The 27,228-nt window shown below is 38.4% G+C and overlaps 1 protein-coding gene across 3 annotated transcripts in view; it reads right to left on the bottom strand.

The window, feature by feature from the left end:
* cdh24b (cadherin 24, type 2b) overlaps positions 1-27,228 on the bottom strand; it is a 228,856-nt gene that overhangs the window by 57,363 nt on the left and 144,265 nt on the right. For all 3 annotated transcript variants that reach the window (XM_055203093.2, XM_055203096.2, XM_055203095.2), the window contains 2 exons: positions 22,204-22,323; positions 16,057-16,224 (listed from right to left, as the gene is read on the bottom strand). In XM_055203093.2, the coding sequence (XP_055059068.2) occupies positions 16,057-16,224; positions 22,204-22,323 (288 nt within the window). The remainder of the gene's footprint in view (positions 1-16,056; positions 16,225-22,203; positions 22,324-27,228) is intronic.

Below are 27,228 nucleotides of genomic sequence, written 5' to 3'. Positions count from 1 at the left end.
GGTGTTAAAAAGCTTCCTAGAACCAACAAGAGAGTCCAACGACAAACTCGAATATATTAAAGAAAGAAATAAAACTTTGAGAGAGAGTTTTGTGAATGCTTTTCCCAATCATGGACCTGTACGTTAAATTACCGCGCCATCACTCTCCTGCTGCTATGTAGTGCGTGCTCCAGCTTATGCCGAGCAAGGAGACACACGTCCCCTGCCCAACATACAGTACAACATACAGTAAGTGCTGCCTTTTGTTGCATAAACGTCATGTTAAGTTTTTTAAGGCGGAGTAATGAATAGTGTATTGCATTTTGCACGGGAGTGGAGGACGCATTTATGTGGCCAAAATGTAAATGGTTTGTTTTAACAAATCAGATAGCTATCCGATCAGAGAAAACACATGACGTGACCAGGTTTAAAAAGGCCCTAAGTGCATCTGATATGTTTTCTTGTAAATAAGCACTTTTTTAACCGACTCTTAATGGATTCTGCCAACAAATCGGTATTTCTGAATGGCCTAAGGCTGGAATTTTATATATTATACATTTGATAAATGTATAATACGCGCCGAGAGCCTTTCGGTTAATATCATTATTTGTTAAGCGGCTTTTGCATCTGAGCCCCTCAATTATTAACAGAGAACTGTGGTGGTATTTGTTATCAGATGCTACAATGGTCCTTTACAATAATATATTCAGTAAAACTAAGGGTTGCGTTCAATAAATGGGAATTTTTATGTGGTTTGGCTGCTTGTTTACAAGATAATGGTGTTTTGGGTCCTGAAAATGATGACAGATTTCAAAGTGCAAGTTTGTTATCTCTGTGTAAACTATGCAAATGTGAATCTGTAGCGTCAGGCGCATATGATAATCCAGTCTATATGCGTGAATATGACCAAAACAACAAAGGCAGACTCCAGGACTGTTTGTGCTGCACATGATACTGAGCTTATTATTGCTTTTCCAATAAAATTTTGGCATATAGTCCAGGGTCACTTGTAGTAATAAAGCTAAATCGTCTTTCGTGTAAACTGTTTCCTTCTTTCATCGTCTTTAATGTTTATATTTATCTCTCTGTAGAACAATGCATATGTGTGGAGGCATGTGGGTGATTCTCACGAAAACTTGGTTTTAAAAATGTCAAGCATGAAAATATAAAAATTGCTTAAATTTACTTTTTTTCCCACCAGACATTGAAAAACAAAGTCTGGAGTAAATGGGAACATTAATTTAAAAACTTTTACTTATCATTTAACACTTTTTGTAACATAATTTAAAAAATTAGTCCTAAAAAGTCTCATTACCGCAACAGTCAGAAAACATCAACACTGACATATTTTCAAAATGACATGACAAACCTGAAAGAACATAATTTGAAGATTCTGCACATGCATTTAAAATCAAAGTATTATGCTTCTATTAATTAAATTAACATTTAATAAGCATCTGTTGCGGTAATGATAATCAAAATGTTGTGTAAGCATTCTGACAAGACAATATTTCAAATTAACTGTAAAAAAAAAGAATGATCTTACCTGGTAGCCATCTTGTAGTAACTGGTCCATGTGCTTGGTCACTCAAAATCAAACTTTATTAAAATTCTGTATGTGTGCTTAAACTGTTCTCAAAAAGTGTTGCGGAGGATGAGAACATCAGGCATGGACACATCATTTTCCTAATTTTTCTTCATTATTATTATACATGAATATTCAGTAAATATTTTTTCTGTCATCTAAAGTAGTCTAGCAAAACATCCATTTATTTTTTTTCTTAATATTTTTGTGTTAATTTGATTAAATTACAACATAACGTATGTTTAAACACAGCCGAAACACATTGAATGACGAGATTTTCCGCAATACCGCTATTATCCACTTTTTAAACCCGGAAGTATTGCCCTATGGCAAGCAGCTGCATGTCCGTGTCTGTTTTAAAGATCGCTCTGGATGGGATTAGGGCTGAAACGATTCATCGAGTTACTCGATTTACTCGATTCAAAAAATTCCTCGAGGCAAAAATTCTGCCTCGAAGCCTCGTTAAATTCCTATGACGCGCACTACACGCGCCGAGATCTGATTCACACGGACCGTTGTTCAATGTTCAGGAAGCACATCATAGCGCGTGGTTCATTTTGAATTTAGTTGGCGCGATGGCGGAGCGAATATGTCCATAAACGGCAGAAAGAGACTGTCTAAAGTTTGGGATCATTACATTCAGCATCTGAACTGAAAACATCCAGTCTGTTGTTTCACCAAGCGTCGATGAAACAAGGTAACGTAGCTTCCGCTGATTTTAATCCCATACTGTATTTGTAGCGATGTCGTTATGCGGTTTGACTAGATATGATGTTTAGCTTTGATGTTTTTAAGTAGTAAACGTATTCACGTTCAATTTCAGGACAGTATAGATTAAAAAAGAACCCCTTGACACACACGCATGCACTACAGGTGTGTGTACCAAAAAACGGCACCACAGTGCAATCAAATATGGGCAACTTGTAATCTGACATATTTTGTTCAATAATAATAGTTTAGCATAAGGAAGTTATTCTCTCTCACGTAAGTCAGACAATCGCGCAATGCATCACATATGCTTAAACTTTTATGTAGCTGCGCAACAATAATTTCAGCATGCATTCACTGTATACAGCGGGAGGTGATGTTGTGATTTTTCGAACGGATTCTTAACCTAAAATGCACCGCAATGCAAGTGATGCAAACCAAATGCAGCGTTCTATTGAAAAGTAATGTATGTATTTCTGCAGTACCAAAATGCAATGAAGCAACTGAACGTCTTACTGGGGTGTCACTCTTCCTCACGCACAGAACGCGTGCACACACACAAACACAAGTGCACGTGCGCGCATACACACAGGTTGTTACCATAGCAAATAGGCTCACCCCAGAAATGATATATTATATGTTAAAAGCCTAATGGTAAATGCTGCAGGTGTAGAAATGTACATAAACCAGATATTTACTTTGATGTCAGGGCTAGATTACAGCATGAAACCTGTTGTGCATATTAATAAATTAAAGTGTTTAATTGTTGGCACTGGCACTTATAAACACTAAATGGGTAAAAAATTGAAATAAATAGGCTTATTTCTTGGAGCCAAATACCTCTGTTTTTTTTTAGAAATAAAAGCCAAATGCTTGAACATTTTACAGCCAAGTCATTTTCGTTATGCATTATTTGTTTTGGTTGTTTAAAAACACACAAAAAAATTATCCGATTACTCGATTAATCGATCGATTCAGTGCTAGATTAATCGATTACAAAAAGAATCGATAGCTGCAGCCCTAGATGGGATCTCTATGAAAAGTCCATCACAAAAATGGAATTATCTCTGCTTTTTGCTCAAAATGTGGTGTTTTTGCAGAAACCTACCCATATTCAAAAGCTGATTACAAAAGAACCACTGAAGGTAGGATGAAACGGGTTTTTTGTTTGAAAGCAGAGGGTCTGTTCTTTCATTTGCTATATTGTATGTTTATATATTTAAAGAAGAACATTTTCTGGAAGGCATTAAACTTTGGTGAAAATCATGAAAAACGCTGGTGCTGGCTGGCAACTTTTTTAAAAAAGGTGGCGGTGAAAGAGTTAAACTATGGTTACTGTAGTACACCTACTACACCATGGTTTTGCTACACCAAATTTTTTTTTACCACACTTAATACACTTTACCACAAAAAACATTTTCCAAAGGGTTACTACAATGTTGTCATGTAAACATAGCCTAAAATGTACACTGTTAAAGGGCATTGCTTAAAAAAAGAATGTTATTTTTGTGTATTTTGGTATAATAAAATGTGTTCGTGTGGCTTGTGAAAACACATTATTTTCCACATGCCGTACATTTTTGTAGCTCCAGATTTCATGCTCTTCCTCACGCTGAAACTCACGGATTTTGTACAAAACTCATCAATTTAAAAAGTGCTGTGTCCCTGATTGGCCAGCTAACTAGTACTTTGTGATTGGCCTGAATACCTCTGACGTCAGCCGGAAATGTGACGCTCTTTACCATGTTTAAAAAATTTGGTCACAATTTAATGCTAACAGGAGTTAACTTACAAAGTGGGAGGAATTATGATAATGTTGTCTTGTCTACATTACCAATCTCAGGAAGTAAACTGTTGCCTACATTTCGTGTGTTTGTTGTAGTTCAGGAAAAGAGATTTACGTTGGAGACGATAACTCGCATCATCATTCATTTTGGGGTCTTTCATAGAAAACTCCCAACCAGGTCATGAGTTGCATGCGGTATAAGTAAGACTTCTGTGTTATGTTGGAAATTGCAGCGTAAGTGCATATTATATAAACGACACAAACATCATAAGTTGTTGTATTGTATAAAGTGTTGAGTTGTGACTCGCTCCTCCCGCAGCTCGTAACTACTCCTTCTGAATTTTTGCAAACGTTAATGGAAATAATCGGTAAAGCTAATCTGTTTTTCATAAATCTGATAAACTAAAGACTCTTCGGAAATATGAACGATGCTACTACTACATATCGTTAACATGTACTAATACACACTTACACACCAAAGGAAATGTAAAATCTGACAATAGGTGCCCTTTAAAGATGATGAGTCATTTCAACCCTGGATGGCTAAAATATGGACAAATCCAATTGTTGGTTCAAATTAACCTAGAAAATGTTAATGTTTAACCCAGCAATGGGTTGAAACAACCCGGTCCAATACTATTAGGAGGTATGTCTGTGATTCATTTACAGATTTGATCTTTATCTGTATTTTTAACTAAGGTGGGTCTGTCTAACTGGGCATTTCAGAAGGTCATGTAATCTCAATGTATGCATAACAAGCCAGTAAAACTATGTGACTTATGTATAAATTACCAATTATTTATAAATATAAATAGATGGAATTAATTAACATCATATCTGACACTATTTCGTTTCTAATAAGTTCCAGTAGCTTAATTGGTAGAGCATTTTGCGAGCAGTGCAAAGGTCATGGGTTTGATTCCCAGAGAACGCACATAATAAAATATACACCTTGAATCTACCGTAAGTCACTTTGAATAAAAGCGCCTGCTTTTGAATATCTATTAGGATACCGGCAGTGCTCAAACCACTGACTGTTATTTTACTCAGAAAACTGACACAAGGTCTAGATCCATAATGATGGGGAAGCAGAGTAACAAGCTTCACTTGCGGTGTTCGACGAAGGTCAAAATAAATGAGGAGAAGTGTTGTGAAAAATTAATAAACCGCACAATCGCACAGGCCTACCTCATTCCGGATGAGATTAGATTTCTCAGAGGAGCCCGGAGTGAGTCGAAAAACACTGGGTAATTTTACAGAGGTTGTGTAAATACAAATAAGGCCGTTTGATCCGAATAGGGATCAAAATCACAGAGTACGACTGTGAAACACATATTTACATAACCTTGAGAAGCGAAACTAATTTTGTCTGAATAGGGTATAGGTAAAAACAAGTTAACTTGTTTTTTTGTTAACCACAAGTTGTGGTTATCATGGTTATTACTATTTGTGAACCATCACAAGTTAAAGAGTGACACTTATATAGTCACACACAGAATAATTTAGGGAATTCACTCCCAAAACTTGCTCTAGAGGTTGTCACGAGAACAAAAAGATGAAGTAAAAGAGAAAACTGACTGAAACTGGCAACAGATATCGATTGAGAAAAAGAATGGGAGAAAAAGGTAAGCCGAAAATGAGGAGAGGGACAGATATTGTGTTTATGTCAGACTCACACAGTGTCTTAGGGGAGATACAGGTGGGGAAACCAATGTTGTGTGCTTCCTTCAGGGTGTTAAAACCTCCAGAGATCTCCCACTCCATTTCTCCTCACAAAGAGCACTAGGGGCTGTGAGGTAATCAAAACACATCCACACCTTCAGCTCAAAATGACTTTAATATAAAACCCCTTCCTCTGTAATTCTACTTTAATAACAGTGACTGTGATTGTGTCCTCGCCTCCTGGTATAATAGTCAGGCTGTTGCTCTCCCAGGACACTTCAGGTCAACTGATGCAGTCGAGGCAGCGTGTATATGCTCAGGTTAAACTGATGTTCTCTCTGTGCTGCCACAGAGAGACAATATTACAGTACTTACCACTGTAACTGAAGCGCTATACAGTACGTTGACCTCCATCAACCATGCCCTCAAACACAGGGTGCTAAATCTAAATCGGTCCTGTGATTCAGCATGCCTGTAATCTAAAACAGACCTTGCCCTGAGCAGATTCTTCAAATACTTTACTATCCAATTACTCACAACCATGCACGGTTAAAGGCACAATATGTAATTTTCGCTGATAGAGGTCGCTAAACAACAAAAACGGCCACAACGAATAAAATGTAAAATCATAAAAAGAAAAATAGGTGCTCTTTAAAGGGGGGGGGGGGCATTCTTACTCCACAGGCGTCAAAATCTGAAGCGTGTTAATATGCTTTCAGCGTCATTATGAAGATGCGAAGAGTGCCCCTTTGCGTCACTCTATCGACGAAATGGGAACTCGTTGCTTTCATGCTAATCCCTCAGCGTTGGATATAGACGAAAGGGCACCCCGGAAGGTTATGCGACGTCAACGTATGCGATGATCAGCAGGATCATGCCGCTTTTGGATGTTAACTACTCAATTTTTGTTCCAAATTTTTTACCATTGTCGCTTGGGGTTGGGGTTAGAACGACTATAAAATTACATCTTAACCCAAACCCAACTCTAACCCTTACCCCAAACAACAATGGTTTAAAAATCAGAAGACAAAAAGTATAAACCAATACTTAAACTGACATTCAAACCCAAACTCTAACCCCAAGTGACAATGGTTTAAAAATAGGAAAAAAATAGAGTAGTTACCGTCCAAAAGAGGCATGTTCCTGCCAATAATTGCATACGTTGACGTCGCATAATGTGACGCCAGCGCCTTCTGGGATGCCCTTTCGTCTATATCCAACGCTGAGGTATTAGCATGAAAGCAAAGGAGTTCCCATTTTGTCGAAAAAGTGATGCATAGGGGCACCCTTCGCGCCTATATATTGACTCTGAATGCGTTTGAACATGCTTCAGATTTTGACGCCTTGGGGGGGTTCAATGTTATTTCATGCATTCTGACTTATTAACACAGTTTAGGAGTTGGTTTCCTAATGCTAAACAAATGCAAAGTGTCAAAAAAGCAGTATTACAGAGTATTTCTGTGCTGAATGCACTTCGCCAGGGTTCGTACAAGTTTTTTTCGAATATGGATCCAGCTGACGTTTCAGGGGTAAGTTATACGTATCACTTCTTTTTATGGGCACTTCCCACGGAAACCCAGCCAACACGTCAATCAGCGGGAGAGCGAGAACCTAGGATGCTAAGTCACAGGCATCACTTCAAGCGACAGCTTTGTTTTATATCAAGACTCAACAATGGCACGAAAGAAGAAGTGTGTTTTGGATGTAAGGAGAAGAAAGCCAGCATTATGGAAACAACGGATATAGTTTGTTAATCCGGGGTAGCAGCGGAGTTTTGCGTATGTTTGGTTAACAATGGATTTCATTGAAAAGTCTCAACCGGGTCATGATTGTCATGCGGTAAGTAAGACTTCTGTATTATGTTGGAAAATAGTCGTGTAAGTGCATATTATATAAATGACACAAATATGTAGTGAATCATAAATTGTTGTGTAGTATAAAGTGTTGACTTGTGACTCGCTCCTTCCGCAGCTAGTAACTCATCCTTCCGAATTTTTTCGTACGTTATCGGAAAGAATCGGTAAAGCTAATCTGTCTTTTATAAATCTGATAAAACTGAAGACTCTTCGGTGATAGAACTATGTAATACTACTCTATAGGTACTCCAGATTATCATCATATACGTAGAAACAGCATGTGTTATGGACGCTTTATAGAGCGTGTAACAAATGGGGGTTGTAGTCTTTACCTTCAATGTTGATATGTCATAATAAAAAAAAGGTTTATAACCATTAAACTATAATGTAAGCCAAGATATAAGCAAAACAATGCAGCGTGCTAGACTTCCATATTCTGCATACTGGCACTCCACAAATTGGTCTGCATATGAAATCAAACTATCATACGGCTTTTCAATTGCTCTTAAATACTTTGATGTCATAGGCCGATTGGTCTGCGCAGTGCCACATACAGTCAATCACTCATATGGTTTCTATGGCAGCAAAAGCAGAAACCGAGGATAACCTGGACATTGACAAACAACCCTAAGAACAAGACGAAATGCTTTTTAAAACTGAGAAGTCTTTGGGTTCAAACATTGTTAAAAACATTTGGAATAATGCAAGCACACTCGTAAAAATATATAACACTGACTGTGCTAGTTGTTTTAGAATATTTTAATGCAAAAATCCTAAATATTGTGCCCTTAAATTATAAATCAAATCAAAGAAAAAAAAAGTTGCCACTGAATTAAATATTTCCGTACAGATATACCTTGGAGGTACCAATATACACCTTTTAGGTACAAAAGTGTACTTTTTGAAAAGGTACTACCCAACCTTTGCACCTTCTTGTCTGAGAGTGTACAGACTCTATCTCAAAAACTTCAGAGGAATTCTAAGAGGATTCTTTCAGTTCTATACCAGCGTGCACTTCACCTTTTTCCACGTCTTACGTGAGGCAGAAAGTTGTGGGTTCGTAGTTTGGTGCTAAACCCCGTTGAGCTGGCGTCCGACGGCTGCATTCATCATACAGACATAGGCTTAGACAGAAAGCCCTGCCAGGAACATTCCCATTAGCATGGAAATCACTTTCCTTGTACTCCCCCCAATCTCTTACGTTCTCTGCCTCCATACAAAAAGAATGGCCCCAAGTCCTATTATTCTGCGTGAAGGCACATTGCCAGGGTTGATGACAAGAAAAGCAAAATCGTTGACCATTTTCCCTCACTCCGTTCCCGCTGAACAACGGCCAACCGACTGATTGATTCCATCGCTGACATTCGGCTCTGGGTAATTCCTCAAACAGGACCAACACTCGTCTAACAAAGTTTCCCCTACAGATCATATCACTGTCCATCTGCCCAGAAATATAGTGTGAAAAGAATTGAAATTTGTTACTGTTTCTGCAAGAGATTCGAGAACTTCCTTGGGTACTCTATTTTCAGCGCTAAGTTGCTCCTGTTTTACATTGAAACTTTTAAAGATAACCTAAAACTATGATATAATGTATAATAATAGAAGAGTTTGGTTCCAAAACGCAATAAATCCATTTTGACTAATTTCGGTAAAAACGTGTTTTCTATACCAAGAAAGTGACAAGATGAAAACCACTATTTTCTGTTACAAACTTTCACATAGCATCTTTAGGTTATAATAACATTAAATTTTTTAATTTTTAAAATAAAATAAAAAAAATCGCAAAATGCAATACATTTATTGAATCAATATATAAATGTGCATTCATCTTTGCCATGTTATATTCATTTAGTTGACTAGTATACACTGATTAAAAAACATTAATGGCGTTAATCAAAACACTTACTTTGTCATATTAAGAATACTGTCATTGCTGCTGTCATCCTTGGGACGTCGTTGCTTTTTTGACAGCAATCAGCTCAGCTGTAAAATGTTTTGGTCCTGCTCGATTTTCGTTGACTTTGAGCAAAATAATGGAAAGTTTTTCATAAGATCCTCTGGGGTCAATGTGTTAAGCATGACAGAAGCTGTCGTGTAAGAACAGCTGTCGTTTTTCCCTCGCCCGAGTGGCTTACGTTTCTTCTCCGCCACAGACAACCACCACAGGTTTATCAATGCCATCAAAAGTTTTATTTTGTTTTTGTTTGTTTGTTGATCAAAAAATAGATGAGGAAAACACGGATTCTGTGTGTATTCAACATGCCGCCATTATTGTTTACAATGCGTGGAATGGTGCGCTGTGATTTGTTGAGCGGATTTATTGCATTCTGCAGAGAAGGAGGACTGGCGTTTATCGCGTTTTGGGAAAAAGGGAGAAAAGATGACAGATTAACACGGTGATATCGGGTTTTGCATAAAATTAAGAATTTACTTTTTAATACGGACCAGATACAATGCTGATTTTGATGGTAACTAATTTTTTTGGAACCAAACTCTTCATTTGTATTCAACCTTTTAGCTCATAACAATACTTACAGTACTTCCAAAACACCAGCAAACAGATTTTGAGGACCAAGACTGCAGCATTTTTTGTGATATAGTTTTCTGAAAAGTATCATTTTTTTTAAAGGGGCCATGCCACAAGACTTTTTTAAGATGTCAAATAAATCTTTGGTGTCCCCAGAGCACATATGTGAAGTTTAAGCTCAAAATACCATAAATAATTTATTATAGCATGCTAAAATTGCCACTTTGTAGGTGTGTGCAAAAATGTGCTGTTTTGGGTGTGTCCTTTAAAATGCAAATGAGCTGATGAAATTCAAACACTGATCACAATGATGGTGGTTTGTTGCAATTAAAACTCAATTGTGCTTTTCTCTGCACTAAATGGCAGTGCTGTGGTTGGATAGTGCAGATTAAGGGGTGGTATTATTATAATAAGAGCTCCTTATGACATCATAAGGAGAGCCAAATTTCAACTACCTATTTTTTCATGTGCTTGTAGAGAATGGTTTACCAAAACTAAGTTACTGGGTTGATCTTTTTCACATTTTCTAGGTTGATAGAAGCACTGGGGACCCAATCATAGCACTTAAACATGGAAAAAGTCAGATTTTCATGCCATGGCCCCTATAAGGTACTTAGCTGAGTGCGGAAGGGCGAGTTTATCACGGGGACGGAGAGAGAGAGAGACACCCGCGCCACAGCCTCTTAATAACAGCGTTCCTTGCTTTTCCTCTAAATTGTCAAACACATTCACATCAGCTCATGTTTGGTATTTTAATGTATCATAACTTGCCTGATGTACAATGGGACCCTCGAAACAAACCCTGTTGCCTTGTACAAAAATTGTTTCTTTTGCTGGTGATCTGCCCTTTTGTGAAAAATTACATTTACATACAGTATATGCATTTTGGAGACAAAAAACATGGCCTTGATGTTGCTAAGCACCAGCTGAGCTACAAAAAACACTTTAGTTTGAGATTTAAATCTTAAAGAGGCTTTGCAAAGCTACTCCCAATCTTCTCTCTTCACATACAAGCACATCAAGTCACTTTTTAGAATCTTTTGACTTTTAACCTGGCATCTTCTATTGCTCTTTTTAGGGTGTACCTACACATACCGTACAGTGGCACACATCCCCGTCTCGGCGCAAAGATGCGATTATCACCACAAATGACTGCTCAACCCCCTGCTACCATTGCCTCATGTGGAACCGAGGGCCAATCCGATCCTAGCTCTAATTGGTACAATGGAGCGATCAGGGATGTTTTCATGCCCCAATGCCATCCATAGCCCCCCGAGGAGAACCCGCGAGAGTCAAAAACGCTTTCCCGCTTGCCTTATTCATACCGAACCCAATCAGCCGAATCAGTCAACAAATTATCCGATCAGAACACATGGCTGAGCACTTCTGCAAAACTGACTCAAGGAAATGGATAAAGACCAAGCCTCACGTCACAGAGCACGGCTTGCAAAAAACACATCTTGCGCAGCGTGAGACGGGACCGACTCAGACTTGCGTGATTACAGCGGACCGCATAGCCGGGAAGAGGCTGTTAGCACCGCTCTCATCTCTCCTTCACACGCCACCCCCCCATACTTCCCCGTCTTCTTCCCTCCTTCACGCTCCGAGAACTCACCCTCGGGACGCATCTTTATGGATTCAGACACGCATTTCACGTCTTTATCTCGTCACACGCGGCAGAACATAGATGTCTAACCTTATGGGATTGGACGAAACCAACCAATACAAATTTATGGAGAGATTTGCCACCATTGGGAGGCCACACAGAACCAAATTAATTATGGGAAGGTACTTAGATTTTAATTGAGCAACACCCAAATATAAACACAGCCCATGTGACTACCAGCTTATAAAGGTGAACTTATAAACAGTTGCAGTTTCACGAGCATGTTTGTCTTCAACATCAAACAAATTGGTCATGCAACTAATTCTTTTTCGCTTCCCTTGCTCTAAAATGGCTTCCAGCCGAGGCTGAAATGAGTTTACAGGGTGCATCCTAGTTACACCCAAACTGTGGCGTTTTATTGCCATTATACTTTTCAAGAGCAAACATGCATCAGTTCTAATTGCCTGTTGAACTTGACACTGCATGATTCCATAACACATAGCTCGAACGCTAAATGAGCTTTCTGCTTTGATGAGAACTACTATTGTTAATAAATGGGCTTTATGGTCCGCTGGAAGCACACAGTAAGTGTTTTGATGAAAGCGAGGAGGCGTCTTGGTATTTTATTGCCCGTGTGTGCAACTGGCCACCGCAGAGCCTTTAAAAACAAGGCCAGTTGAGGGCAGCGAGGTGAGGAAATGCATGTATCAAAGAGATGTGCAGAGACCCAATAAAAAAAGGCGAGAGGGACATACACAGAATGCAAATTAGCCCTCAGTGTTGATGAGAGACCCATCACCTTTGAGTTTTTCTATCTCCAGACGTCCTCTCCACCCTCAGCCTGATGAACCGTCGGACATGCGTATGTGACACGAATGCTTATGCGCGTATGAGACAGAAGCTGATGTGTACTTCTGTAAGCATGCACGCGAGTCTCTCATGAGCCCGCCTGCGAGGGTGTAAAGCCACGGGTGAGAGATCGAGACAGAGATATAAAGATGCAGAGATAGATCATCGCCAATTACAAGTTGGGCGATTACAGTCGAGCTGGGGAACAAGGCAAACACAGATAAATAGCTAGACAGTCGGTGGTCACCGAGACTGCTGAGATCGAGACAGACTTGCGATTGTGCACTTCACTGAAATGCGTTCGTGGCACGAAGAGAGATATGCTTTGAAAAATGTTTTCAGATGAACAGGAAAAGATCAAATGCAAGTGTTATGGAGGTAGACAGTTTTGTATAAACACATTTTCACATTTGAGCAGCACAACATCAAAAAACAATTACTGTTTTGATCAATATATTCAAACGTGTGTATAACAAAATAATATAGCAATCCTAATGCGCGTTTATGTTGTGTTAAAAATTCTGTTTACTCAATTCTGCTATTGTATTGATTGTATTGTACACTCATTTTATTGCTTTTAGTTGCACCCCATTTCATTAATGTTTGCAATTAAATTAATAGTTTGTAAGAAAACAATATCAAGACTCATATATGGGGACAAACTAGCCCCTAAGTATACATTAGTAACCTGAATATACACACAAAGAGAACACAGAGGCAGACACACACACATAGACAGAGAACACAAAAATACACACACGGGTAAACATGCACACACAAATAGATCATAAAAATAGACAAAGTGTCCGTGACATCACAACCCAGGTTTGTGAAAAGCATGTTTGAAACAAATAGTTGGCGGCGCGTCACTGCACACCACTGGCGTATAACCGAAAATGGGCAAAGAGGCGGGAAGTGGGTGGAGCTGAGGTGCCTGAGTGCTGTAAACCTGTTCAGTTAGCTCAACGGTACTGACAGCAGCAGCAAGTCACCTGTCACTCAAGTGTCCACGCCCTAAAAGGTTGGGGTGCATGATTTTTGAAAAACACCTTGGAAAAGGGAGTCGTGCCGAGTACCAAAACACACAATCAGCAGTAAGAGGCGTGTCTACTAACCGACATCGTTGTCTGGGTTGCGCTATGTGTGGGGCGGGTCTATCAAAAGAAGGTCCAGATTCTATTGGGGTAGGGGCGTGTTTGTTTAGGTAATTTGATTTCAAATATCAACATTGGCTTTCAGAGATCATGCACCCCGCCTTTATACAGAACTTTAAGGCTTAATACACTCACCTAAAGGATTATTAGGAACACCATACTAATACTGTGTTTGACCCCCTTTCGCCTTCAGAACTGCCTTAATTCTACGTGGCATTGATTCAACAAGGTGCTGAAAGCATTCTTTGGAAATGTTGGTAAATATTGATAGGATAGCATCTTGCAGTTGATGGAGATTTGTGGGATGCACATCCAGGGCACCAAGCTCCCGTTCCACCACATCCCAAAGATGCTCTATTGGGTTGAGGTCTGGTGACTGTGGGGATCATTTTAGTACAGTGAACTTATTGTCATGTTCAAGAAAACAATCTGAAATGATTCGAACTTTGTGACATGGTGTATTATCCTGCTGGAAGTAGGCTTCAGAGGATCGGTACATGGTGGTCATAAAGGGATGGACATGGTCAGAAACAATGCTCAGGTAGGCCGTGGCATTTAAACAATACCCCCACACCATTACACCATTGCATTAATGAGAATTGAACAGGTGTTCCTAGTAATCCTTTAGGTGAGTGTATAATTTAAATTTAAATAAACTCCGTCAGAGTTGTCATAAAGGGAAAATTAGCGTTATAGACCAAAAACACTTTCTGTAACAGATTTCAAACACATTTATTTCTGCTGTGAAGTTGGGCATTTTAACATAGGGGGTCTATGGGGTTGACTCCCTTTTGGAGGCAGTCTTTAGCAGCCTGTCGATGAATTGCAGTTTAAATCACTTCCATGTTGGCTTCATGCTAGAGACACAAAACACACACACATAGGCAGACAGACATACACTGAAACACACAGACATACACACAATGCACACAACATACTCCTATAAATAAAACTGATTCCATTCTGGGACTTAAACTGTCCATTTTCTGTCACTCGGCCACTTGTTTAACGTGTTCTTACACGTCCGAGGACAAATTACAGTGATTATCATTTAGTCTCTCTATTCTTAACCCCCATCCCTTCTTTCCCCACCTCTGCTTTTTGTGTCTCTCCTCAGTCCCGTTGTTTCCACTCATCTCGTTTTAATCTCTTCTGCTCTCATCCTCTCCTTCTCATTTCTCGCGAACCGCCGGAGACTCGGGGGGAAATAAATTAGTAATATTTATGATGAAACCTTTCCCGTATCGTTGCTTCTCATCTCGTCTGCACATAAAAAAGACACTGATCTTAACAGAAGTACCTATGTAGTCATCCGTCAAACAATCTACCTAACCATCCATCACGCGGGCACAGTGAGCTCCGCTCCCATCCGCCGCACAACACGCCAGCCAAGGCTGTTTAAAGCACATAAACCTGCTCGGCTCTCCTCGCACCTGAGTCTGCATGCATTGCGCCGAGGGACACATCAGCCTCCGTGCTCCCTGCAACATCCTTCAAGCGTAATTGCGATGGTCAAAACAGCTCCCAAAACGCGTGTAATTTGTTTGCCTATATCTGAGGTGAATTTCCTGAGAGAATTCTAAATATGCTTCAAGATATCAAGTTGAACTCGAAAGCCTACCTGGGTGAGACTTTGATATAATTTGCGCATGTGTGTTTCTTTATATCATCCTCGGTAAAAGCATTGTGAGAATAAAAGGGCAGAACTGCTGTTTGGAGAGAGCGCAGGCTCTGTTTAGATCATGCTAATGAACTGCTGGTACTTTATGTAACTGAGCCAAACTGGAGGGAGGCTGCGTTTGATGTTACGGCCCCCATGCAAGCGCAGTTAAACAGTTGGGGGTGTGGCAGTGGGGAGCACTTGATGTAATAAAGGCTCATTTGCAAGATGTCCTCATAACCTACAATAAATCTAGCCCTCCTGTATCGTAATATGCAGTAATGGGCCAAGACATTTTTTTATGCATTTCTAGGTATTTTGCCACTTAGCCAAGATAGACTGTAAATAGGGTCCAGGAAATATTTAGAAAAAGATATGGAATGGGGTCAAAATATCATTCAAACATGGCCTTGCATACCTCAGCATACCTCAATATGTCTACCGGCCATACATGATGTGATTATATTTATGCAACATATAGTAAAATGATCACAAAATGGTATCTATATCAAACTATAATATTGAAACTGAAATAGTGAGTGTTTAATAGGACATTAAATGCTGTTAAAAATATTGTGGTACTGAGACAAAGATTATAAATTCTGAAATTGAAATACAACAGTAAATTTATGAAAGGGCCATGCAATGACATCATGTGCGAGGTAGACATGAAAAGTTACTCACTTTGTGTGAAATGCGGCGGGTTATCATTGACGTCTGTCAGACGCACAGTAACTGTGGTCGTGCCAGAAAGACCTCCAAGATGGCCGCCCATGTCTTTAGCCTGCAGAACCACCAAATACTGATCCTGTGCCTCTCTGTCCAGATCGGGCACTGCGGTACGTAGAATGCCTGGGGGAGAATAACACGACAATAAAATAAACTTTAGTAGGTACTATACACTCACCTAAAGGATTATTAGGAACACCTGTTTAATTTCTCATTAATGCAATTATCTAATCAACCAATTACATGGCAGTTGCTTCAATGCATTTAGGGGTGTGGTCCTGGTAAACACAATCTCCTGAACTCCAAACTGAATGTCAGAATGGGAAAGTAATGTGATTTAAGCAATTTTGAGCATGGCATGGTTGTTGGTGCCAGATGGGCCGGTCTGAGTATTTCACAATCTGCTCAGTTACTGGGATTTTCATGCACAACCATTTCTAGGGTTTACAAAGAATGGTGTGACAAGGAAAAACATCCAGTATGCGGCAGTCCTGTGGGCGAAAATTACTTGTTGATGCTAGAGGTCAGAGGAGAATGGGTCGACTGATTCAAGCTGATAGAAGAGCAACTTTGACTGAAATAACCACTCGTTACAACCTAGGTATGCAGCAAAGCATTTGTGAGGCCCCAACACGCACATCCTTGAGGCAGATGGGCTACAACAGCAGAAGACCCCACCGGGTATCACTTATCTCCACTACAAATAGGAAAAAGAGGCTCCAATTTGCACGAGCTCACCAAAATGGACAGTTGAAGACTAGAAAAATGTTGCCTCGATTTCGATTCTCGATTTCTGTTGAGACATTCAGATGGTAGAGTCAGAATTTGGCGTAAACAGAATGAGATCATGGATCCATCATGCCTTGTTACAACTGTGCAGGCTGGTGGTGGGGGATGTTTTCTTGGCACACTTTAGGCCCCTTTGTGCCAATTAGGCATCGTTTAAATGCCACGGCCTACCTGAGCATTGTTTTTGACCATGTCCATCCCTTTATGACCACCATGTACCTATCCTCTGATGGCTACTTCCAGCAGGAAAATGCACCATGTCACAAAGCACACATTTCAAATTGGTTTCTAGAACATGACAATAAGTTCACTGTACTAAAATGGCCCCCACAGTCACCAGATCTCAACCCAATAGCGCATCTTTGGGATATGGTGGAACGGGAGCTTCGTGCCCTGGAAGTGCATCCCACAAATCTCCATCAACTGCAAGCTGTATCCTATCAATATAGGCCAACATAATTTAAAGAATGCTTTCAGCACCTTGTTGAATCAATGCCACATAGAATTAAGGTGAAAGGGGGTCAAACACAGTATTAGTATGGTGTTCCTAATAATCCTTTAGGTCAGTGTACTCTCTGATCATAAACTTTAAAAGTGGTGTACAGTCAGCAAAGGTGACCCACATGAAACTACCAAATTCAGATACTACGAGGTACTTTATTAAAATATCACGTGAAAGTATACTTGTGGATACATACAGCAGATAGCAAAAGACCTATGGGAGCGTGCTGGTTTAGAATGCTAATTCCCTTTAATGAGCAAAGAAGAATGCCATGCAATGCGTACAGGACAGAATTAGGTTAATATCGTTGATTAGCATTCAAAAACCTCCAGGAGAAAAAGGCGTCTCATTTCTATCAGCGTGGGGTCCACAAATGTCAACAAAATTAATTAGGTTTCATTAGACGGCCAAATGGAATAAAAAAAACGAGGAAGTCCATTATCCAACAGACAGAGGCACAATGCACCGACTGCAACACAAACATCTACACAATGGATCTGTGCGAGCATCAAAATTCATCTTTCATTTCTCTCTTTCATTCTATCTGGCCTGTCATACACACAAATACCCATCATTCCCTTCTCAACCCGTGCACACACACATATAAAAACCGGCCACATGGTACCCACTGTGTGCAGAATTGCCCTTACTCACTTCTGCCAATTTCACTCTACAGTACAAAGAAATAGGAGTGATTTTTCAAACGACTTTAGCCCCGCTGCAACCCTGAAAAAAAGACTCTTGCAGGCCTCCTGCTCAAAACACGATTCACCCTGTTTCATTTATGCCTGCCATTAAAAGGGACAGGGCACCTAAAATGCTGCCATTAAAATGTTTACCTTTCTTGTTCTTTTGAACCTATACGCCATTTATAGTTTTTCAGAAAAACACAGAAGTTGAAATCTACAAGGACATGTATGGTGGTAAAAGTACCTTAATAGTAGTCCATATGACTTATACATATAACTATATTTGAATGAAAGTATATTACCACATATTCAGAATTGGATGGGGCCAAATTTAACTCTTTCGCCGCCATTGACGAGTTATCTCGTCAATTAAGAGAAAACGCTTCCCCGCCAATGAGGAGATTTTCAGTCTTTCCGCAATACCGCTATTATCCGCAACTTATACAACCCGGAAGTAGCGCCTCACGTGAATGAGAAAGAACTCCGTGTATGTTCTAAAGATCGCTCTGCATCTGATCTCTATCAAAAGTCCTTCACAAAAATGGAATTATCTCAGCTTTTTGCTCAAAATTGGGTGTTTTTGAAGAAACCTACCCATGTTTGAGAGGTGATTACAAGAGAACTAATGAAGGTAGGATGAAACGTTTTTTTTTTTTTTTTTGAAAACACAGGGTCTGTTCTTTCATTTGATATATTGTTTGTTTAAATATTTAAAGAAGAAAATTTTCTGGAAGGCATTAAACTTTTGTGAAAATCATGAAAAATGGTGGCGCTGGCTGGAAACTTTTTTTAAAAACACTGGCGGGGAAAGAGTTAAGAAGGTGGCCCTTCAATGTCTTACAATTTTAATGAAGCTATGTTTTTTTTTTGGCATTATAAACCATCATTGTATGCCAAAAGCTGAATAATTGTTTTATCTTTGTGCTCCACTAAACAAAAAAACAACATACATGTTTAAAAAAGATATAAGTGTAAATAATGACAGATTTTTCATTTTTGGCTGAACTTTTAATTGCTTACAATTGTGGTGGGATCCAATTTTTGAAACATTGTTTTTCACTCCTTATTAAGCTTGTGTTCGGATGAAATGCAGTGGCTCAGAAGTTGTGAATATATTTCTGCCTAGTCAGTGTGGATTAACATTAAAAAGAGGGAGGAAAGAACCAGAGACATGAAGGGATAACAGGGTGAGAGGGAACTCGGGGGACATGATCTGGACTTTGAAGAGGGAGAACATGGCTTTAATGGGCGATCAGGGACAGAAACTGACATCATAACATTAAACTGAAGCCTCGCTACACTATAAAACATTTTCATCTTTTTTAACTAAAGCTGAATGCTATTTGTCACTTATGGCTAAAGGGTGCTAAAAAGGGACTTGAATTCATTTTATCTTTAGACAACTGTGAATAAATCTCTGCAAAATACTTTCAGTGTGCGTTTCTCTATACTGTTGTTTTTCATACTGTTGATCTAATAAATACTTTCTAAGTTAAAGATCCATTGCTTTAAAAAGCTCAGCTTTGTTCGATGGCGAAATGAAACAGGAAGTTAGGGCGGGATGTATTGATTGACTCCGCCCCTCTGAAAAAGCAAATAGCACCTGGAATCTTATGAAAAGCTCATGTGCAGGATGATGTCATTAAAATCACTGATCCGTATTAGTGGAAGTGAAAGACTGTAAGTTTTAATTGTTAAATGTGACACCCTTTAAGGGGTCATAGCATGAAAATCTGACTTTTTTCATGTTTAAGTGCTATAATTGGGTCCCCAGTGCTTCTATCAACCTAGAAAATGTAAAAAAAGATCAACCCAAAAACTTGTTTCTGTGGGGTATTTTAACTCTTTCACCGCCAGCATTTTTTTTTAAAAGTTGCCAGCCAGCGCCAGCGTTCTTCATGATTTTCAAGTTTAATGCCTTCCATAAAATGTTCTTCTTTAAATATATAAACATACAATATACCAAATGAAAGAAAAGACCCTCTGCTATCAAACAAAAAAAAAACGTTTCATCCGACCTTCAGTAGTTCTTTTGTAATCAGCTTTTGAATATGGGTAGGTTTCTGCAAAAACACCACATTTTGAGCAAAAAGCTGAGATAATTCCATTTTTGTGACTGACTTTTCATAGAGATCCATTCAGAGCGATCTTTAAAACAGACATGGACATGCAGCTGCTTGGATAATAGCGGTATTGCGGAAAGACGGAAATACTCGTCATTGGCGGGGAAGCGTTTTCTCTTGATTGACAAGATATCTCGTCAATGGCGGCGAAAGAGTTAAGCTAAAACTTCACATAGGCACTCTGGGGACACCAAAGTAGTGTTGTGCCGGCAGACGATAGTATCGTGTATCTACAATCGTCATACATATCACTAATAGCAGGCTGTAATGACAATAGTTGGTGATGGATATTATTATTATCTTCATAGTTTCAAATTAACATGCGCAGGGCGTGCTTTTCCTCGCATGAGAGGGTTTGTGGGTTTCACTTTGCGCGAGAGAGCTCTTGCTCGGACCTGAATGCGCGCGGCATGGACTCCTTCTGTAATGCGCATGATTTGGACTCTTTCTCGCACATGAGCTTGTAATACGTGCAGCTCTGACATGTACTTGTACTAGAGAGTTGTTAGCGCAGAAAGTTAAAACCAGCAAGTGTGTTGTTCCCGCTTCCTGACATGCAGGAAATTTTAGAGCGCCTGGGTTTTCCAGCGTTCGAATTAATGGCATCAGTTTAAAGAAGGTTGCGGTCATGACAGTGTTGCCCCTGCTTCTTTTTTGTCCACCAATCAAGTGACTTGTCATAAATGAGTAAAAAAATAAATAAATAAATGAGTAAACTACTGCCCCGCCCCTCGATACTATTGTGTATCTGCGATCTCACAGGCTGACGATAGGACGATCTCAAAATGGGCCATATTGCTCAACACTACACTAAATACTTATTTTTCATCTTTAAAAAAAATCTCATGATATGACCCCTTTAAGCCAAAGATTCATACTAAAAAACAAAAAAATTATTCTTATTTAAAGGGACATTCCTCTTTTTTTGAAAATATGCTAATTTTTCAGCTCCCCTAGAGTTAAACATTTGATTCTTACTATTTTGGAATCCATTCAGCTGATCTCCGGGTCTGACGTACCACTTTTAGCATAGCTTAGCATAATCCATTGAATCTGATTAGACCATTACCATCGCGCTAGAAATAACAAAAGAGTTGCGATCTTTTTCTATTTAAAACTTGACTCTTCGGTAGTTACATCGTGTACTAAGACTGACGAAAAATTATAAGTTGTGATTTTCTAGGCAGATATGGCTAGGAACTACTCTCAAACTGGAGGTGAGTGGTCGCGCAACTGACGTCTTCACCTTTTGAATCGCACTCAGGCGCGATTGCGCGCACACCACAGCCTTCCGCGCCTGAGCCCAAGTGAACCGCCGCTTCGGCCCACCTCTGCAACCCGGCCGCGGTGTGATTAACCAATCCGCCCGGGCGCGGAACAGAGCGATCACACTAGTCAAACAAAACAGCCATTGGGGGTCAAAAGTGCCCGAGCGCGGTTTGGTTTGGATAGTGTGAGTGCGCCCTTAGTACACGATGTAACTACAGAAGAGTCAAGTTTTAAATAGGAAAAAAATCAAAACTATTTGGTTATTTTTTTGTGCGATGCTAATGGTCTAATCAGATTCATTAGATTGTGCTAAGCTATGCTAAAAGAGCTAGCGTCAGAATTCCAAAATTTCAAAAAAAGTGGAATGTCCCTTTAATGGAAACTTTATATTAACAAAAAAATTAACAAGATATTTTCTTTGTTTTATTGTTTTTATTGTTGAGAGTATAGCAGATAGAATAAACAAGGAAATGTTACATAGAAGAGAAGGGGAAATAATCGGAAAATGCTACAGGTTGAATTTTGACCTGGATCGCCCAGATGAGCTCTATCCCTCACTGTGTCACACAACCTGCTTCCCTTTCAAAGAAAAGATCTATGAATGTCCAATGTCAAGGTTTGTTTTACAATGGTTAGTGATTATGGTCTGGCCAGTGGACCCGCATTTCTGGTCACCAGGAAATCTAAGATGGTTGGAATCCAACAATACCAAAAGTAATGCAACACATACCTGTCTGAGGGTCCACAGAAAAGTGTGGCTGCCCCTGAACCAGCGTGTACACCAGCCGCGCACTGTTCCCATATGTTGGATCATCTGCGTCTGAAGCCGTCACCTGTATGATTGCGGTCCCTGAGGCGGAAAGACAGAGAGATATATATAAAGTGATAAGACAAGAAAAACAATAAGGGTTGATCAATACAGCACACACAAACATGGGAATACCAGGTCATCACAGGACAAGCACATTAAATGGAGAGGCTTTATAAAGACTGACAGATTCTGCTCATCTATCCTTTCTCTCTCTCCCCCCCGCGAACACCGTGTTCGCTTTCTCCTCTCCTCCGGCTGCACACCTTCTCTTATTCTCGCCTTTGTCTCACTTTATTTCTCTTCATCTCCTTCTTCAATTCCCTCTTGCTCCCTCTCTTAATCTCTCTGTCTTGCTGCGGCCACACTCTGGATTTTTCCCATAAATCCCTCGCGTACAGAATCTCTGCTTTGTTCATGACAGATACAGACTTTTTCCCTAAGCAAATAAATCAAAGACAGCCAATTTCACGTTAAAAATATATATATACATATATATATGTACAATGGAAAGAGAACTATGTTTCCCATGGGGCGTTCCTTCACGAGCTCATAGGGACACAGGGATTTATGGGAGCAGCTGTTGCTGTTTTCTGACATCAAAGGCCTGACAGTGTCACCAAGAGAGCTTGTGGGTTGAGGGAAGGCTGTAGTCTGATTACACATCTTTCACAGGTAGTTAAGAAGCAGAAGGTGGCAAATGAAAGATGGTAGAGAGAGAGAGAGAGAGAGAGAGAGAGAGAGAGAGAGAGAGAGAGAGAGATTTCCACAGTAAATGTACAATCTGATAGGCAGATCAAAAAGAGATGAGACTGCTTGGTTGACGCAACTTGCACCGGCTCAAAGAAATCTATTCATATTCAATCCGAGTGGAACTAAAGAAACAAGCCACCATTTAGAGTGATAACACATTCACACTGGTGAAATATCTGATCTGAAAGAAGCTCCATTTACTGTAGTTTACCTCAGCAAAGGATTCACATATTCAAATTCAGCACATCGGGACCTAAACACAGAATATTTTGGTTGTAATCTTGTTTGCTATTGGGATCCTTTGAAATTAATTTAACTTATTTCTAAAAAACAAAAGAGCACAGCTGAAGAGGGATAATATTTTGCACCGCCGCACAGAAGACAAAATCAATAAACGTTAGAGGTTACTCGCCGAATGAGCGTCATTAACATTTAAACAGTGCCAATTATAGAGAGCATTTTCTTGGCTTTTCGTCTGACAGCGTGCATGATGAATTTCGGGAAACAGTGTTTTCCATGCACTGGCTGCCTTTACCCCATTTACCTCATTTTGAATCACAGGAGGTAGCATATGTTGTGGGTATAAAACTAGTGTATTTCAGCCAACCTTAAGCACTAAATTGATTTTAATGCCTCAGGAATCACGGCGGGGTGAACAATATGCAATATGCTGCATGAAATAGTTTGAATTGCATTAGCAGCATATTCATTTTCACTTTACGTCAGAGAAATATGGTAATGTTCACATCTGGACAGCGCATGAGTAAAACTACTGCATTTAATTGCTCTGGATTATCACTTCAGTGGTGATATTTACTCATAACGTAAGCTGTACGTGTGTGATATAGTACCAAGTGTTTGATAGTACACAAAACATATATACAAAAATGTTTAAGTCCGATCGTTGCTTATTTAGATGCTGTGAATTTTTTTATTTTGTTCTAATGTTGTTCTAAACCTGTATGAGTTTCTTTACTATATACAAAAAAAGATAAGTAACACTTTACTTGAAGGTGTCTTTATAAGACTGACATGACACCTTCATAATGATAACATTACACGTGTCATGAACATAAAGGAGATTTTATGCACGTTTATGACAACTGTCATTAAGTGTCATTCACTCAATTATGTAATTATTAATGTAAAGATGACATTGTTTTTGTTATGACAACTTGACATAAACCAATAAATCATGACATAAACCAATACATCATAAGTGTTAATACTCTGTCAAATAGTTTTATAACAGCATCATGAATATTTTTCTTGACCTCAACTACAGTGATACATATTAAATCTGTCATTAAAATGTCATTAAGTGTTAATACTCTGTTAAATAGTTTTATAACAGCGTCATGAATATTTTTCTTGACCTCAATTACAGTGGTACATATTGAATTTTTCATTAAAATGTCATTAAGTGTTAATATTTTGTCAAATAGTTTTATAACAAAGTCATTAATATTTTTCTTGACCTCAACTACAGTGGTACATATTAAATCTGTCATTAAAATGTCATTAAGTGTTAATATTCTGTCAAATCGTTTTATAACAGCGTCATGAATATTTCTCTTGACCTCAACTACAGTGGTACATATTAAATTCGTCATTAAAATGTCATTAAGTGTTAATATTCTGTCAAATAGTTTTATAACACCGTCATGAATATTTTTCTTGACCTCAACTGCAATGGTACATATTAAATCTGTCGTTAAAATGTCATTATGTGTTAATATTTTTTCAAATATTTTTTTAACATCGTCATGAATATTTTTCTTGACCTCAACTACAGTGGTACATATTACATTTCTCATTAAAATGTCAATAAGTGTTAATATTCTGTCAAATAGTTTTATAACAGCATCAGGAATATATTCTTGACCTCAACTACAGTGGTACATATTAAATCTGTCATTAAAATGTCATCAAGTGTTAATATTCTGTCAAATAGTTGTACAACAGCGTCATGAATATTTTTCTTGACTTCAACTACAGTAGTACAAATTAAATTGGTCATTAAAATGTCATTAAGTGTTAATATTCTGTCAAATAGTTTTATAACAGTGTCATGAATATTGCTCTTGACCTCAACTACAGTGGTACAAATTAAATTCGTCATTAAAATGTCATTAAGTGTTAATATTCTGTCAAATAGTTTTATAACACCGTCATGAATATTTTTCTTGACCTCAACTGCAGTGGTACATATTAAATCTGTCATTAAAATGTCATTAAGTGTTAATATTCTGTCAAATAGGTTTATAACAACGTCATGAATATTTGTCTTGACCTCAACTACAGTGGTACAAATTAAATTTGTCATTAAAATGTCATTAAGTGTTAATACTCTGTCAAATTGTTTTATAACAGCATCATGAATATTTTTCTTGACCTCAACTACAGTGGTACAAATTAAATTTGTCATTAAAATGTAATTTAGTGTTAATACTCTGTCAAATTGTATTATAACAGCATCATGAATATTTTTCTTGACCTCAACTACAGTGGTACAAATTAAATTTGTCATTAAAATGTCATTAAGTGTTAATATTCTGTCAAATAGTTTTATAACAGCGTCATGAATATTTTTCTTGACTTCAACTACAGTAGTACAAATTAAATTGGTCATTAAAATGTCATTAAGTGTTAATATTCTGTCAAATAGTTTTATAACAGTGTCATGAATATTGCTCTTGACCTCAACTACAGTGGTACAAATTAAATTCGTCATTAAAATGTCATTAAGTGTTAATATTCTGTCAAATAGTTTTATAACACCGTCATGAATATTTTTCTTGACCTCAACTGCAGTGGTACATATTAAATCTGTCATTAAAATGTCATTAAGTGTTAATATTCTGTCAAATAGGTTTATAACAACGTCATGAATATTTGTCTTGACCTCAACTACAGTGGTACAAATTAAATTTGTCATTAAAATGTCATTAAGTGTTAATACTCTGTCAAATTGTTTTATAACAGCATCATGAATATTTTTCTTGACCTCAACTACAGTGGTACAAATTAAATTTGTCATTAAAATGTAATTTAGTGTTAATACTCTGTCAAATTGTATTATAACAGCATCATGAATATTTTTCTTGACCTCAACTACAGTGGTACAAATTAAATTTGTCATTAAAATGTCATTAAGTGTTAATACTCTGTCAAATAGTTTTATAACAGCATCATTCATATTTTTCTTGACCTCAAGTACAGTGGTACATATTAAATTCGTCATTAAAATGTCTTTAAGTGTTAATATTCTGTCAAATAGTTTTATAACAGCGTCATGAAAAATTTTCTTGACCTCAACTACAGTGATACAAATTAAATTTGTCATTAAAATGTTATTTAAGGTGCAGTGTGTACATTTTTGCGGCATCTAGTGGTGATGTTGTGAATTGCAACCAACGGCTAAGTCCACTGCCTACACCTCGCTTTTGAAACACATAGAGAGGCTACGGTAGCCGTCACCGGACAAACATGTCATCGTCGGAGACAACTTAGTAAAAAAAGTTTGTCCATTAAGGGCTTCTGTAGAAACATGGTGGCACAAAATGGCGACTTCCATGTAAGGGGACCCTCGTGTATGTAGCTAAAAACGTCTGATTCTAAGGAATAAACACATAACGGTTCATTATGAAAGGTCTTCATACACCCCGGATAATATAGTTTTGTATATTATTTTGCATTTCTGGCAAGAGATCCCTCTAAAAATTACACACTGCACCTTTAAGTGTTAATACTCTGTCAAATAGCTTTATGACAGTGTCTTATAACAGTTTGATAATTAATCTGCTATGTCATGTTTATGACAGATTTATAATAAGTTAGGTTGTATTGGTTTATATCAAGTTGTCTTTGCATTAAAAAATACATAATTGAGCGAATGACACTTGGTGACAGTTGTCATAAACATGCATAAAATCTCCTTCATGTTCATGACACATGTTATGTCATGATTATGAAGATGTCGTGTCAGTCTTATGAACACCCCTTTAAGTAAAGTATTACCAAAAGAAAAGAAAAAATGATGGTAGGCATACAGTTGACAGTACCCATTGACTTTCATAGTATTTGTTTTTCCTACTATGGAAGTCAGTGGGTACCATTAACTGTGCGGTTACCATCATGAAAACTCATACAAGAGGGTAACTACATGATGACAGAACTTTCATTTTTGGTAAA

The sequence above is a fragment of the Misgurnus anguillicaudatus genome, chromosome 2 (genome assembly GCF_027580225.2).
Source record: "Misgurnus anguillicaudatus chromosome 2, ASM2758022v2, whole genome shotgun sequence".
Taxonomy (NCBI): domain Eukaryota; kingdom Metazoa; phylum Chordata; class Actinopteri; order Cypriniformes; family Cobitidae; genus Misgurnus; species Misgurnus anguillicaudatus.
This window is presented reverse-complemented; position numbering and strand designations above follow the sequence as displayed.